The 16,037-nt window shown below is 40.4% G+C and overlaps 2 protein-coding genes across 2 annotated transcripts; both read right to left on the bottom strand.

Annotated features, from left to right (window-relative positions):
• Positions 1 to 4,114: 4,114 nt before the first annotated feature.
• Positions 4,115 to 7,436, bottom strand: LOC308390086 (uncharacterized protein). The gene is made up of 7 exons (XM_080871792.1): positions 7,277 to 7,436; positions 6,579 to 6,718; positions 6,281 to 6,400; positions 5,963 to 5,996; positions 5,791 to 5,832; positions 5,359 to 5,458; positions 4,115 to 5,280 (listed from the first exon to the last, which is right to left on the bottom strand). The coding sequence occupies exons 1-7, from the start codon at positions 7,305 to 7,307 to the stop codon at positions 5,187 to 5,189; spliced, it is 561 nt and encodes a 186-aa protein (XP_080727918.1). The 5' UTR covers positions 7,308 to 7,436; the 3' UTR covers positions 4,115 to 5,186.
• Positions 7,437 to 10,983: 3,547 nt separating this feature from the next.
• LOC308389778 (uncharacterized protein) lies at positions 10,984 to 14,630 on the bottom strand. Its single transcript, XM_080871304.1, has 7 exons — positions 14,537 to 14,630; positions 13,476 to 13,621; positions 13,167 to 13,289; positions 12,794 to 12,827; positions 12,639 to 12,674; positions 12,219 to 12,318; positions 10,984 to 12,140 (listed from the first exon to the last, which is right to left on the bottom strand). Exons 1-7 carry the CDS (start codon positions 14,556 to 14,558, stop codon positions 12,047 to 12,049), a joined length of 555 nt encoding a protein of 184 aa, XP_080727430.1. The 5' UTR covers positions 14,559 to 14,630; the 3' UTR covers positions 10,984 to 12,046.
• Positions 14,631 to 16,037: the final 1,407 nt, after the last annotated feature.

Here is a 16,037-nt window from a genome sequence, read left to right as displayed (position 1 = left end):
AAATTCAGATCCCGTGTGTGAGAGAGAGCTGGTTGATGAGCTAATTAATTCTTGTGGTGGCGGAAGAAACCAGAGCTCTGGGAGAAAGGACAGGAAGAGCAAAATAATCAAGTCAATCAAATCAAGTCAAGTAAGCAAATAATCACGCCGTAATGTTCTTCTGAGAAATCTCAGATCTTGTGTTCAGGTGGATGCTACACATCTAGACCCTCCTTCCATCCCTGAATTGCCACAGTGCAAACCAGTGAGAGTGGACGCCATGCAGGACAGAAAGAGTCCAGGAGCGCTGGAGAAGAAGCGCAAAGCACCTAAAGTGCCAGCTCTCCAAAATCCCCCCCACTGGAACCTATTCTTCCACAAACTACACCTAAAACATCCATCCATCTATCCACTTAACTGCTTGTCCAGCTCAGGTTTGCAGGGTAAGCTGCAGCTTATTCCAGCGATGGGCCCTCAAATTGGGGTGTCAAACTTAATTTGCTTCCTTTTATATTCCCAAATGGGCCAGTAAAACCACTACATACGGTAATGAAGAAAGATTATTCCCCTTTTTTAGTGTATATTAAAGTGGATTAAAAAAAATCTTCCATTTAATAAACCTTTTATCAAACAGATAAAACAGACTTCTTAAGAAAAGTCAGTCAGTGTCTCAACAAACATGCATAAAATATGGATGAATGGTTAATAAAAACACTGGCTTTTGTCTTTCTGTAAGAAATAAACATTTAAGGACTCAGAAGAAAAGTCCTCCACCCTTTAGACTCATAACTTTTATCTTGTCTGGATGTCTGGAGGCATCATATTGTATTGTCAGGTATGGCTTGTGCATGAACTCTGATAGGCTGAGATCCCAAACATCTCTGCATTAGCTGCATATCCCAGAAGGAGAAGGAAGGAGGCCCACTTCCCCCCACTGACAACGCCCCGTAGCACCACCGAGCCCGAGGCAGCACCCACATTTCCCCTCACTAAAACACTTTTTTGTACAGTGATGCATGAAGAGCAGAACTGCACAGACAGCACAGCTGCCGTTTCCTAAACAGAGCAAAAGTGAGATGGTGAGATCAACGATGCTGGAAACAATGTGAAAGGGAAAGAAGGAAGTTCTGGAAGTTCAGAGGAAATTTCACCTGCTATGTTTTTTGTTTATAGAACAAATCCACAGGAAACCTCATACCCCATGTAAGGCTTACATACAAAGAAAACACAAGGCTCTGTTTTTTCCTCCATTTTGATGGAGCTGATCTGAGGTGACTCTGGGCCTGGAGGTTGGAGACCCCTGTGTTAACCTAACAAACACGGCTTTGGATGCTATACAAAAAAAACAAACACGGCCAGCATGTGTTCAACTGCTTATTAATGCAAATAAAGATGCTAATGTGTGTAGACATGGTCAACACAACCTGTATATATCTATACCTATTAAAGTGGCCAGTGAGTTTATATACACACTATAAATGTGTATATACACCCAGTGATGTATCAGCAAAAAAGCAATGATGTGATGTCACAGGGCTTTACTTCCTGTACATGACCCATTGGCAGAAACACATAGTTTACAAGCATGTAGATGATTATCAGACAAGGATCCTATATCATCACAAGTTTATAAACATTCATGGCAGTAAATGTAAAGCAATGACAACAAAAATGATCAAATAAGAGTATTATTGTTGTTATTATTGGCATCATCATCCTCAATAATAATAATAACAACTAGAAAGAAAGCTTTCAAGTGCATCACAAAAACAAGATGTTATCAGAAAACTGAATGTACTTGCTGACAGATGTTTAGTTCAGATTCTTTTGTCAGCAATTGTGATTTGGACAGACCCCTCCTGTCATTTCACAGTTACTGGGATCTTTCTATTTTTAGAAGCGTCACCAATTCCCGTAATAAGCTTTAAAAGGTTAAAAGAGTTCATTTGCGGTACCCTGTACAACAACAGTCGATACATAGTCACCCAATCACCACCTAGACTCAGCTCAGCTCATGAAACCATATATGGCTTAAGATTGGCTTTGGCGTTTCTATTGTTCTGTCAGGAAAAAAAAAAAGAGTGTGTGAGTAGCACACGAGAGCTGGCTGCGACACAAACACAAAAACACAACACTGTAAATCACCCTGGGTGAGAACGAGCCAGGCAGTGGGTCCAACGTGTAAAACCGCAAAACAGGAGGGCAACTGCAATAAGAGGGAACAGAGAGTTTAAAGAGTCTGAAAGAATAGAGTCGTCTTACTGAAAAGCAATTTCTGATTTTGAGTTGGTGTACAGGGGTGTAGCTCTGCTGCCATTTACGGGAAATTCCCAGCTAATGTAATATCTGGCAAGAAGCATTAAAACATGACTTTGCAGGTGCACCATCTGAAAGTTTTGAGCCAATACTTTGACGTTTGCAACCACCCAGACTCTTATTAAGAATAGGATCCATGCTGACATCTTGGCAGCATAGTTTATACTGCGCTGCAAAGCTTCACAGTTACATCACCATATTACTCAGATTACTCAGATTGCGCCGGGCTATTTGCTTTTCATTGTGTGAAACAGATTACACCACATGTTTCACTTGTATTCTTAGATATAACCTGCTGGCTCAGATTCAGAACAGCTACAATAACAACAGCAGGGCTTGTTGTGGGTAGTTGGTACGCCTTAATTGTAGCAGTGTTTCCTAGAGCCCGAGACACTAAGAGAATTTCCCCAGAGGCTTCCACCTTTCAATCAGCCACACCTCAAAGGTGCACTGCTACAACCCCCATGCCCAATCAGTCTGCACAGTATGAGCACAGCTCCCCAAACAGCCTTAAAAGATTAACAGTTTCACTTCTTGCAGATCACCAAATAATCATACGTCACATTACTTCAGAGGTGTCCTAGAGAAGCCTTAACAGTGGAATTCAGTGGGGAAATTAATGAGGAGAAACTGTTGGTCTAAATACATAAAGGAGTCTGCAAACAAGTACATTTTCCAGTCTAGTTATCACAATAACATATCTCACTGGGATTTCCCCACATGCATTATTTGCTTTATCACACACGGACACAAGAAAGTGCACTTATTATGAAATCATAAACCTCAGACTGGACTTCTCAGAACTCATGTATATTCTGATAAATCACATGACCCTTGTTGTGATACCAACCATAGATACAGTTTCCAGGAAGGGCATAAACACAGAATAGTCATGTCTGGTTTCAGAAACCATTTTCATGTTGTGGTGAATATTAATATGTCAACATGGCAAAAGTTTTAAACCAGACACTGCTCAGGTGCTCTTTAGCGACAGTTCTCCAGGATATCTGAAGCTTATCTTTGGCTGTGGGCTGCTTTTTCACCCATTTTCAGTCCGTGAAGGAATGTTTTTCTGCTTATTAAGCATCTTGACACTGACCTAGCGATGCGTCTATACATAACAAACATTTGAGCAAAGAATCCAATTTAAACTTGGACTGGTGTAAAATTACATTTTTGCACCAACAGGTTGCTTCCCAAAGAGATGTTAGCTGGAAAATGTAAAGGAAGTGAACACATGGGGTACAAAAGAAGTGGAAAAATAAAAACACTGTGAAAGTCATGATGATTTTTGAGCCTCTGGGGCAGATAAAAAGAAGCACAACCCCTTTGATGTTTCACACAATGTGAATCCAGAGTTTGTCCTTTATCCTGTCAGTGCTGATGGCAGACTTCACATGACACTTCCAGAGGTAATAATCTGGTAACTATATTGATTTTAATGTTGTGACTGACTAGTTTAAATAATGCTTGAGCCCCGGGATAATTTGTAAATCTGTAAAGCATGCAGTATGGATTACCTAAGTACAGTTTATTTACCTTTTTTACACCCAGTCAGTAACAAATAAAGTCAGAGAACAAGACTCAACCTTTGTATTTGAATGTCTGCAGAGGCACAAGAGCAGTGTCGGGTTACAGTGGAGTTAGTGCCTGAGCTCCTCCAGACTGCTATAACACAAAGGACCTGCTGCTCACGCCACCTCAGCTGCCCACCTCCGCCAGCCTTCACTGGATGCTAAAGTGTCACCAGATATGATGTTAAAAAAAAAAAAAGAAACAAAGCAAAGAAACAAAATCAACTCAGGTTTTTAATCAGCAGTTTTTAATCCATTTTCAGCATAATAGGGGAACATAAAGCAAAAAAACAGAGCAAGAAGGATAATCTGGGACAAAAACACTCACAGTGACTGGCCATGCAGGTACAGAGTACACATTACAGGAGGAATCCTTTAAATTAATGACATATACGTTATATAATAAGAAAACAGTACAAATAAGTAAGCAAAAATAAAGAAACATCCACATTAGAAAAATATTTGCAGCATTTAGATAATAAGCTATTTATAGTGTTGTATGCATATGTACTATGTGCTGTAATGCTATAGGACACTGAAAGTGCACGCCCTGGTGCTGCATTACGAGTCTCCGAGCTTCCACAGCTGGTTTACATCATTAACACTAACATGGGGGATCTGGCTGGAAGTAGGGGGGATCATTGTTATTATATTATATTATATTATATTATATTATATTATATTATATTATATTATATTATATTATATTATATTATATTATATTATATTATATTATATTATATTATTAGCATTATTGCAGCAAAGAGTCTGAGAGCTTCCACAGCTCATAGCGCTTTGAGTACTCCAGGAGAGTAGAAAGGCGCTATATAAGAATCAGTCCATTAACAATTTCCCAGAGAACTTTTCACCTGTGCACCAATCGCTCACAGCTAGTGGAATTACAATCAACACTGGGATCAACGCTGTAACAGGATACAGTTTCTAACACTGAGCTGAGGTTTGTCTGTGTGGGAAGAAATCAATGACCTTTCATCAGTCACAGCGTTTTTTAGCATTGATGAGGCCACAGAAGAGCCTCAAACTACTGTTGCCATTTTGCTTTCATACAAATAAAATTGAATTGAACAGTGTGGAAGGAGGAACTCTTATGTTAGAGTTTGGCACATCAAGCCTCTAATATCCTGTAACATGGATTTCATTCTGTAACTGTCTTGTCCCAAAAAGCCGCCCGGCAAAATACAGAAAAGCAAACCCGCAGAGATGATATATTAATGCAAGCATACTGCTACTTAAGTAATGCAGGGGAAAGGACGGAGAAAGCATGGCTATAGATTTATCGTGCACCGAGAAGCTGCTCTATCCTCCTCCTGTCTCCACATCAGCTTTTGCTTGCGGAGCCTTCTTAAACATCACACGAGGGTAGATGCCTCCAGTCTGGCCACAGCATTTACTATCAAAGACAGAGCATTAGTTAGACCATATTGGATGAGCATGTCATTAAATACAGCTGTTACAGTCAGATAAATACCTCCAAAGTCTATATTTGTAGCACAGGAAGCACACGAGGCCGAGCACCAGCAGGACAATGAAAGCTACTACAATGACACCGATCTGGGAAGGAGGCACTCCTGAAAAGACAAACAGCCAACAACATCTAACATCATCTCAAAAGGTCAAGTAGTTTGTTCAAAGGTACAAAAACAGGCATTTTCTCAGAGCTTAATACCAGTCTTGAGAAATCTGCATGCAGTTGCACTACAGTCATAATAACGCCACAAATAAATGCTGTAACGCTCCACAGCGAGGCCATTTCTTGTAAATATCCATGATGCTAGGATTTCCATGTAAACATCAAGTATCAAAATTACCAAACATTCTTCTAACGTAACCCCGCTGTATTGTCTCTAATAGAGATCCAGAGACTTTGGACTATATAAAAAAAATGATATTTTTATTTCACCTTTGTCTCCTATTGTTTCTTCTTTTTCTGGCAGGCAGGTGACTGTAAAAGAATATTAGATGTTCACATTAGACTTAAAAGATGGAGGAAAAACATGACAGAATGCAAATAAGAGAAGGAGATATTCAGAATAATGCTCGTCAAACGTGTTCAGTCTGTTAGTGATACTCACCAGTGCAGCTGGCCATATAGTCCTTTGGTGTCCCCTATGAAGAAAAAAATAAAGACACCGGGATAATGATTAAATGTTTTCTGGGGGTTGGCAGAACAGCGTGTTCAAATTATTAATTTGAACACGCTGTTCACACTAAGTAACAACACGCTGTTACTTAGAATACAACAATAAAAGTATTAATTTGAAATTAATACTTTTATTGTTGTATTCTAAGTATTTCAGCATGTTTATATTTCTGCTGTTAACTAAACCTCCCCCATCAAAACTAGAGTTTCTAATTATGCTGACCACTGTTGGCCATGGAAACAGTGATACCTCAGTCACGCAGGTTCCACTGAAGATCATGTTGCCGATGCATTTGGAAGAGACAAGTTTGCCAAATCTGCTCATCGTCACCGGCTCCATTTTATTAACGTGAGTTGCAACCACGGTTTGCTGAAACACAAACCCTCCACATTCTATCACAACAAGCCAGGCTGCACGTAAATGAAGTACAACCCCATGTAACCTGCATTTTCATACATATTGATGGAAGCGCTAATGTGAAGTTAAGACTTGGTAGTAACTGTTACACATCAGAATACGTGAAGCTGCTCTGGTACGGTTTACTTACAGATGCGTTGGACCAGGTGAATGTGCAGCTGGAATCACTTGGACCCTGAGCATAAGACAGATCTGGGATGTTATATGTTGTCTCATGATCACGCTGAGTGACGTTGCACTTGTGTGCACCACCAAGATGAAGTAAAATACCTGACAACAAAAAGTGTTTTAAAGTTAAAATAAAAATATAATTGTGCACGTGAAAATGGATTATTTTCTTTTTCATGAATCTCTGGAGGTTCGACGTTTACAGACAATACCTGAAGTTTAGACACAACGAACTTCAGAACTAACAGAATAACTTTGCAGATTACAACATTGACATTAATCAGATTAACACACTATGCTCTGCGCTCCTTTCCGGGTGCGGGTGAGTGGTTGGGTGTTAAAGATCCCTCGCGTGCCATGACTTTAAACTCCTCACGTGTCTCGGAGACTTTGTGAGATTTTAGCCACGGAAATGAAAACCACAAAGAAACAACTAAAACTTCAGGAAGGGCTCGCATGAATATTTACTGCCGATTACTCGAACGCGTTTACAGGCTAAAAGTTTTGACGTGCCGGTGACACAAACCGGAATAAAACAGCTGAGTAGGTGCGCGGATTACTGATAAACACATAAACACAATTTCCTCTCTGCCCTACAGGTTACAGTGTTTGTTTGTTTCCAGTCAACCCTTTAACAAATAATCTGATGAAGTTACTCACTTATCCCCATGGCTGCCGACACCATCCCCATCTTGAACGTGTTCTGCTTTGCCAGCTGACTGCAGGTGTATTTCCCGTTTATGCGTGAGGGAGCAGGAGGGGTAGGTGGCGTGTAATTCCAGAATAACCAAACCAGCTTGTACACCCCTCCCACATCTCATATCATAATAATGAAAGAAAAGTGTTTACTGTCATTAACCACGAAACATTGTTTAGCTTTCTCGATTTAATGTACTCGGCAAGCAAAGGATATCCTGCACCTGCCCCACCCCCATAGATGTGACACTTGGTTGCGTCCTAACCGCGCCTTTTCTTTTCTTTGAATAGCCAAAGCAAGAAAGTAAAGCCTGAGCAACAGGCTACTGTCTATGGAAAATAACTTTCCAGGTCAATCCTGGGGACACCACCTGTTGTCTCACATGTCAAAAAAGTTGTTACTACAAAACTGACCCGGGTATAATCGAGTCCGACTGAGGGCGTAATTGACCTGTAATTAAATGGAATTTGAAATTACAATGTAATTATATTTACTTACACATCCTTAAAGGTAGGCACACTAAGGGGGGTAACATATCAGATTTTTAAAGGAAACAAAGACATAATTATACTGTGTAAGTACAATGTCATGGTAACTTTGGTAAGTATTATATGGTAATATATTATATTATATGGTACCTATTCCCCCATCTTACATAATAAGTCCATATCCAGTGCATGACAGTGTACTATTATTTCGTTGTACATTCTTGTATAATGATGATAAAGTATCTTATCTTTCTTAAGTACGTGGTCCTTTTTGTTATGCGGCACTTTTTTTCTTTTTTTTTTTTCACATGGCCTTCATGCATTCCTGTTTCCATCTGGGGCCTCTGTCTTCCAGTGCTTAGCTAGCTTCCTTTTAAGAGGTCTTTAGACAGCTGATAGGCCACCTGTGGACACACCCATGCCTCAGCAGGTGATCACTGTCAGCTAATTGTCCCATGCCCAGCCATTCCACAGTGGATTAAAACAATGTCAAATAACACACTAAAAACATGCAATACAAACAGAATAAAATCATGCAAATAAAAACTACACTTATAAATAAGCATTAAAAATCAGAATAAAACCAATATAAAAGATAAATAGAAATTTCCACTGTGTGACATTTATATATGTGTATATATGCTATATTTATTCTTATATTTGTACTCCGTCATTCCCCTTTATTTGGTGTTCCAACTCTGTAACATGCAACTTCTGTTTGTGCTGTGCTACTGGAAACTGAATTTCCCAGAGGAACCCACCTGAGGGATTAATAAAGTTTTATCTAACCTAATCTAATCTTCTGGAAGAAGATGGACTCAGTGGGCTCGGGTCCCATTAAACGCGTTCTGTCTATGTGAACTTTGCAGGAGGCCCAGTTAAACCGTGATGAGCAAATTCTGCCCCATGTTTCCAGAGAACAGGCCTCCACTGTGCAACAAATTTGTGCATTAAAAGATATGTTGGATCCCTCAGAAATGAGAAGTCTCTAATCAGCCATCTTTTCCCTCTTTATCTACAAGTGCTTCTTTGATCTGTGCTGTCCACGCACCTCCTCCACCTCCCGAGCATCCGGAGCGCCCGCTTCCTTCGCCCAAAACGTTTACGGGTAAATCAGATGTGCCTTGATTTTCCACCAACAAAGTATAACTTATTAGACAGACAATGCTAAGAGTGCTTTCATGGTTCTGCTCTCACGGAGGAGAGCTTTAAAGTGGGCACAGGTGGTTTCAAAACTAACCTGAATCTGTTTTGAGGGGTTTATCCGCAAATTCAAGAATCTTTTTGACAAAGGATCCAACTGTGACGTGGCGGTGTATAAGATGTTTCACCTGAAGCAAGGTAGGAGGAGTGTGGCCAGTTTTTCTATAGACTTTGGGATTTTGTTTGACAAAGCCGGACCGAAGAAGAAGAAAACTTAAGATAGGAGCTGGCTGCCAAGGATCTCCGTAATTCACTTTATGCTCTTGTTTCCATGTGTATCTGGTCGGATAACCATGTGGGTGAATATGCATATAAGAAGTGTCTTGATGCATGCTGATGCAAGATGGAAATCTTCTTCTTGAGGTTGTGTTTTCAGTGGAAGAAATTTGTTCAGAGAAACAAAGTATCCTGGCTGAGTGACGAAAGGTTTCTCCCAGTGAACAACTACAACTCCCTCACCCCTTTGGAGGGCTCTCCTCCATGTGGTGAGGAGCCTAGCCGGGGGAGAGGTGAGTCTGAATACAACGAGAAACAGCCTGTGCACCTCTCACCTTCTGAAGAAGGGACGTTTTGTTGGCACCTGCCCTGTGCGAACAAAAGATCGGGTGTAAGTGTGGGGAGACTGGCAGGCAAGATGAATGATAACTCCTCCCCACCAAGACTCATGGTTTCAGCCACATTCATCATTAATGCTCTCACTCACTGTTTGAAAACCTTAAGAGACTCCTAGGCTGAACAGAGCTTTATTGATCAAGTGCTAGCAAAAGAGCTTAACATCCCACTTGTCACCCTTCCTGAACAGGGACAAGTTTCTGCTTTGAATGGTCCCCATTTCCTGGATATCACACATCACACTCAGTCCATGTCATTGTCCCTGTCTGGTGAAAATGTGGAAAGATTAGTTAGTTCATGTTTGATGCACGAAGCACCCTGGTTGAGCACACACAATCCAAATATAGACTGGGCAAAACTGTGTAAGAACCACAGATCTCTCTGTTCCAGTTTAACCCGGTCATTTCTGGTCGAGTTACCTGATCTGTCCTCAGTCCCTTTTCTGTATCACGAACTTGCAGAAGTGTTTAGAGTTCGCTCTTTCTCTCCCTCCTCATCGCCCTGACGATTGGGGAATAGACCTGCTCCTTGGTGTTCCATCACCTAAGAGTCGCCTTTACGGCCTTTCCAAACATGAAAGGGAGGCAATGGAAAAATATTTTTGACCCTGACGGAGCTTTTGTAAGGGAGAAGGACCGTAGAAGAAGAACCACTGTCACCAGCAGCTAATATATCACAGATTGATTAGCATTTGGAACAATCCGCCCCTCGACTTCCTGTCTTCATCTATGATCCACCCTGTGTCTGTCTGTCTCATCCTGCCCCACAATATGAAGATCCATAACATTTTTCATGTTTCCCAGCTCAAGCCTGTCTGGAATGACTGTTGAATGACTGCATTCAGTGAAACCTGGCTCTAGTGATTGAGGTTCTTTTTGTTACCTGCAACGAAACTCACCTGTGTGTGGTGAGCAATTATAAATACTGAGTGAGCTGAAGTGGAGTGGAAGAAGTACCACTGGCACCTGGGATTGGGATGTATCACTACTGTAGAATTGTTTTTGCTATCATTGCAAATAAATTCCCTATTTTGAAGGAGCTTCTCACTTGACTCAAGCCTGACAATAATATGGCAAGTCCCCTAAAAAGTACAGCATACTTATAGTGTAAGATGGGGAAATTACTAAGAGACTATGTGGTACTTAAAATTACTTAATTCATTGATATTATGGACTATTTAAATTTACTTACAGAAGTTTGTGGGACTCCTTTCCTGTAAAATACCTGCAGTTAAGCAGTACTTATTCATGTACTACCTAGTTAAAATTATATACAGTTACTTGTAGACTACTTGCAGCAGACAAAGAGCTATAATATAAAACCTGGAACAACAAATTTGCATAATGCATGACTTGTGCTTTTAGACAAAGTGATTTTATTCTTTGCAGGTGCATTAGCTGTAAAATTAACATGAAACTGTGACAACAGCAAAAACAAATACAAGAAACGTGATACAGAAAAATGATTTGGTGAGCCTGATCACACACACACACACACACGTTTGATAAGGCAGGATTCATGATGCATTATTTAGGACTAAAACATTCATAATAACTGGTCATAATCACAAGCAATCCAGTACTACAATACAAGTACACTGTACTTTATTATTGCATCTCAACCCCAGGTAGTGTATTTATAATTATTATAAACATATATATCTTATATAATAGAAATAATAATAAACATATTATAAAAATATTAGCAACATTTGGATAATAAGTTATTTATAATATTCTTTATAGTGTTGTATGCATATATACTATGTGCTGTAATGCTATAGGACACTGAAAGTGCACGCCCTGGTGCTGCATTACGAGTCTCCGAGCTTCCACAGCTGGTTTACATCATTAACACTAACATGGGGGTCCTGGCTGGAAGTAGGGGGGTCATTGTTAATTTATTCATGCTACTGGGTCCTCAAAGTGCACTCACTGGTGCAGCAAAGAGTCTGAGAGCTTCCACAGCCCAGAGAACTTTTCACCTGTGCACCAATCCCTCACAGCTAACCGGCAAGTGGAATTAATGAAACAGCGCTGTAACAGGATACAGTTTCTAACACTGAGCTGAGGTTTGTCTGTGTGGGAAGAAATCAATGACCTTTCATCAGTCACAGCGTTTTTTAGCATTGATGAGGCCACAGAAGAGCCTCAAACCGTTGTTGTCATTTTGCTTTCATACAAATAAAATTGAATTGAACAGTGTGGAAGGAGGAACTCTTACATTAGAGTTTGGCACATCAAGCCTCTAATATCCTGTAACATGGATTTCATGCTGTAACTGTCTTGTCCCAAAAAGCCGCCCGGCAAAATATAGAAAAGCAAACCCGCAGAGATGAAATATTAATGCAAGCATACTGCTACTTAAGTAATGCAGGGGAAAGGACGGAGAAAGCATGGCTATAGATTTATCGTGCACCGAGAAGCTGCTCTATCTTCCTCCTGTCTCCACATCAGCTTTTGCTTGCGGAGCCTTCTTAAACATCACACGAGGGTAGATGCCTCCAGTCTGGCCACAGCATTTACTATCAAAGACAGAGCATTAGTTAGACCATATTGGATGAGCATGTCATTAAATACAGCTGTTACAGTCAGATAAATACCTCCAAAGTCTATATTTGTAGCACAGGAAGCACACGAGGCCGAGCACCAGCAGGACAATGAAAGTTACTACAATGACACCGATCTGGGAAGGAGGCACTCCTGAAAAGACAAACAGCCAACAACATCTAACATCATCTCAAAGGTCAAGTAGTTTGTTCAAAGGTACAAAAACAGGCATTTTCTCAGAGCTTAATACCAGTCTTGAGAAATCTGCATGCAGTTGCACTACAGTCATAATAATGCCACAAATAAATGCTCTAATTTATCTGTGACGTCATAAATAAACAGAGTGGGTTTAGCACTAGTTTATCAAAGTTTGATCTCCTCACTAACTGGTGCTGAAGATCAGTTCTCTGCTAACATGAGCCACAGCGAGGCACCTGAGGCCTGAGCACGCTACCTGTGTATCAAATGCCTACCTGTGTCATCAATCAGAGCTTGTGGAGGGCAGACGGCTGTAAAACAACATCAGAAAATCACATTAGACTTATAAATGAACACAGAAACTCTAACACGGGCTGAACAAATAAAGACAAAAATTTTATTTAATTAAATTTAGCACGGTGATACTCACGGGTGCAGCTGGCTGTGTAATCATATGCTCTTTGCTATGAAGAACAAAGACACAGTGATTGTGATTAAAGGTTGTTTTCACAGCATAGAAAGCGAGTGGACGTCTTTAAGTTCTTTAAACTTAAAGACGTCCACTCGCTTTCTTTCTGAGCTCCACAGACAACCATGACCTGGATGACTGAGAACCCACACAGACATTTTCACAGTATATTCATCTCATCATTTCCAGATTAAACCCCTCCTATGAACACACTGTTCACCCCACAATGCTTAACATAACTCAGAAAATCTCCTCCCTCACATGTTTGCATTTTTAAACGTTTTTTTTTATGACTTAATTAGTTCATAACAAGGTATTTTTTAAAGAGTCATACCTTTATCACGCAAGTGGCTGTGAAGCTAACGTTGCCGATGCATTTGGAGGTGATTAGTGTGCCAAAGCTGCTGCTCATCACGGGCTGCAGGAACAGGCCCCCGTGGTGTGCGATCACAAAATCCTAAAGTCATCGAATTTAAATAAATAATTAAGAAAACAATTCAACCACATTATATTAAAACAAGCCAGACTATCACACTGTAAGTAAGTCATAATAGATCCGAATGCCTTCTCACTGCACACATGTTGATATGTCATAGCTGCTTATGTTGGACAGATCAAACTGCTCTGGTTTAATCACACTTACGGTTGCATTGGACCACGTAAACATGCAGCAGGAAGCCTCGTTTCGTATATCAGGGGACAGGTCTGAGATGTTGTATGTAGTCTTTTTGCCAGCGTGAGTGACGGTGCACATCATGTCACGCGCACTGCAAAGCTGAACAAACACCCCTGGGAACAAAATGCAGTTTGAAGTTAAGTCATGTTACAGTTATGCACATGAATATTTTATCAGCACTTAGTGCACGAGACAATGAAGGTAAAGCTCATGCTGTGAGGTCAAGGACTACGTAGGTCAAAGTAGGTCACGGTTTCATTTTCTGTGTCAGATGTTAAAGTTGAGTTTAACAGTCATGTTTTGGTTCAGTAGGAAGAGATGAATAGATCAGGATGTGTGAGCTTACTACAAGCTGCCCGTTAGAAACTCAAACTACTTTCAGTATGCTGTGTCGTCCCATAAATACTGGGTCACGTGGTTAGTGGCACTACTCACACACATACACAAACAGCACCGACACGAGTGACAGCAAGGAAACCTACTCCACACCCCCTGGCCCGCCCCGTCCCGCCTCCCGGGAATTCCCTCAGTAATGCTGAAATTTTAATACTCGTGACTGGTGACCCCATGTGTGAGTGTGATATGTGAGTTACGCCGCAGATGTAAACCGTGTTTACACGCAAAACAAAATCGATGAAACCAAACCATCTGTGGCGAACACAGAACTATTAATTCTGCAATAAATACAGAATACATGCAGAATACTACAGAAATTACTACGAATACTAGTACCGCCCCGAACTGCATAAATAACAAAATCTAATAGTGTAGGAGTACAAATACTACCGGTGCAGCAGCTTTAAAATAAAGCGGTAAAAATCACAGCGAAGAATAATTATATTATAACATATTCAAATGTCCTTAAAGAAAGCCGATAGTGCTACTTCACAGAGTGACGCAACAGTCAGAACATGTATTCGCTCCAAATCTTTGCCTCTCTGTCATGCAGCTTTCACGCTTTGTTTCCAAGCAACAAAATAATAATAGTAATGATATTAATTATCGTTATTAATTAACAGGTCACTCACATAAGAGCGCAGCAGGAAACATCTTTCGTCGCGCGTGATCTCCACTTCTTTCATGAGCCTGCAGCCAGCTCCTGGAGACTTCTGTCTTGCTAATTTTTTCACATCGTTGCAGGAAGTGAGGCTTTCAAAATAAAGTTAGAAAGAAGAAGCTTAGATTTCACTATTTCCCAGACGTGGGTGAAGATTAATATTGGTCTTTAAATCAAATTATTTTTTTCAATTGAAGTTTCACTTTATTCCAGGTGTAGTTTTTAATCCAGTGTAGGGGATTTCCTGTTAGTGTGTGAGTGTGTTTGAGATGAACCAAAAATAACAAACCATAAAGTAATATGTTATTTATCTATAATAATGCAATAAACACGACCAGTTATTAAAACCGCTGCTGAAAAAGCAATGAGTGATGCATTCAATCCAAATGGAGCAGCTCCTGCAAGCTTGTTTGGCACCGATTAAGAGTAGTCTCAACTACTGTGCGCGCGCGCGCGCGCACACACACACACACACACACACACACACACACACACACACACACACAGCTTCAGGCTAGTTTATTATTTCTCATATTTGAATATTGTGCTTTATGGTTTCAGATTGCTGCATTGAAGTTAGGCTTGTGCTTTTATTGTTAAAAATCCTAAGCGGAACTTCGTACTTTTGATGATGCAAGCGGGAGTAATGTAAATGTAAAGTAACAATACCATGAAAATGAGGGAGTCGGTGCAGCAGGACGGGAGCGGGTTTCGTCCTGATGATGTGATCCAAGAGGAATGGCTATGCACTGGGCTGCTGGGATTAAACCTAATTGAATGTGATACACGCGCTTCTGCGAGTACAAGCATGTACTCCTGTCCCTCAGAAACTAATCTCTAATCCTAAATGTAGTCAGTTTCAACAGATGCTGACATAAAATTCCCTAAAAAATCAGAGTGAAAGAAAATTAAAAGCATTCGTGACCTGATGTAGCTGAAAAAAAAGTTAAGACCGCACCAAGGTTGAGGATCAGAAACTCTGTGAGTAATGTGCAATAATAGAGCGCTGCCTTGCCCACATTGTTTCAAGCTTCCAAGAAGCTCATCAGCAGAAATACAGAGAAAACAGAGAAAGCAAAAAATCCCCTTCATTGTTTCACTGTATTGTCAGACTAGCTTCTTGGAACTGACGTGAGGGTTACTACAGTTCAGGTAGCTTTTCTAGAAAGAGACATAAGGACTCACTCTGAATGCAAGAAAAGAGTAAAGAGAAGGCACACAGCAGCTTGTGGTACAGTCACAAATACTGGTTTCCACAAATTTTGCTGCTTCAGTTTTTATGATAGCAATTTCCATGTACTCTAGAATGTTATGAAGAGTGATCAGATGAATTGCAAAATCCTTCTTTGCCATGAAAATGAACTTAATCTCAAAATTTCAATTTCCACTGCATTTCATCATTCAGCATTTCATGCCATAAAAGGACCTGCTGAGATCATTTCAATAATGTCCTCATCAACTCAGGTGAAAAT

The sequence above is a fragment of the Rhamphochromis sp. 'chilingali' genome (genome assembly GCF_963969265.1).
Source record: "Rhamphochromis sp. 'chilingali' genome assembly, chromosome: 21".
NCBI classification, from domain to species: Eukaryota; Metazoa; Chordata; class Actinopteri; order Cichliformes; family Cichlidae; genus Rhamphochromis; species Rhamphochromis sp. 'chilingali'.
This window is presented reverse-complemented; position numbering and strand designations above follow the sequence as displayed.

What these genes read in the sequence shown, in the direction of transcription:
- LOC308390086 (XM_080871792.1), bottom strand. Translation starts at nt 7,307, where the DNA reads ATGGGGATGGTGTCGGCAGCCATGGGGATAA. An exon ending in AGAAACAATAGGAGACAAAG is followed by an intron (nt 5,459 to 5,790) that starts GTGAAATAAAAA and finishes TTGTCTTTTCAG; the next exon opens with GAGTGCCTCCTTCCCAGATC. An exon ending in TACAAATATAGACTTTGGAG is followed by an intron (nt 5,281 to 5,358) that starts GTATTTATCTGA and finishes TGTCTTTGATAG; the next exon opens with TAAATGCTGTGGCCAGACTG.
- LOC308389778 (XM_080871304.1), bottom strand. Translation starts at nt 14,558, where the DNA reads ATGTTTCCTGCTGCGCTCTTAT. An exon ending in TTACGTGGTCCAATGCAACC is followed by an intron (nt 13,290 to 13,475) that starts GTAAGTGTGATT and finishes CGATGACTTTAG; the next exon opens with GATTTTGTGATCGCACACCA. An exon ending in CAGCCACTTGCGTGATAAAG is followed by an intron (nt 12,828 to 13,166) that starts GTATGACTCTTT and finishes TGTTCTTCATAG; the next exon opens with CAAAGAGCATATGATTACAC.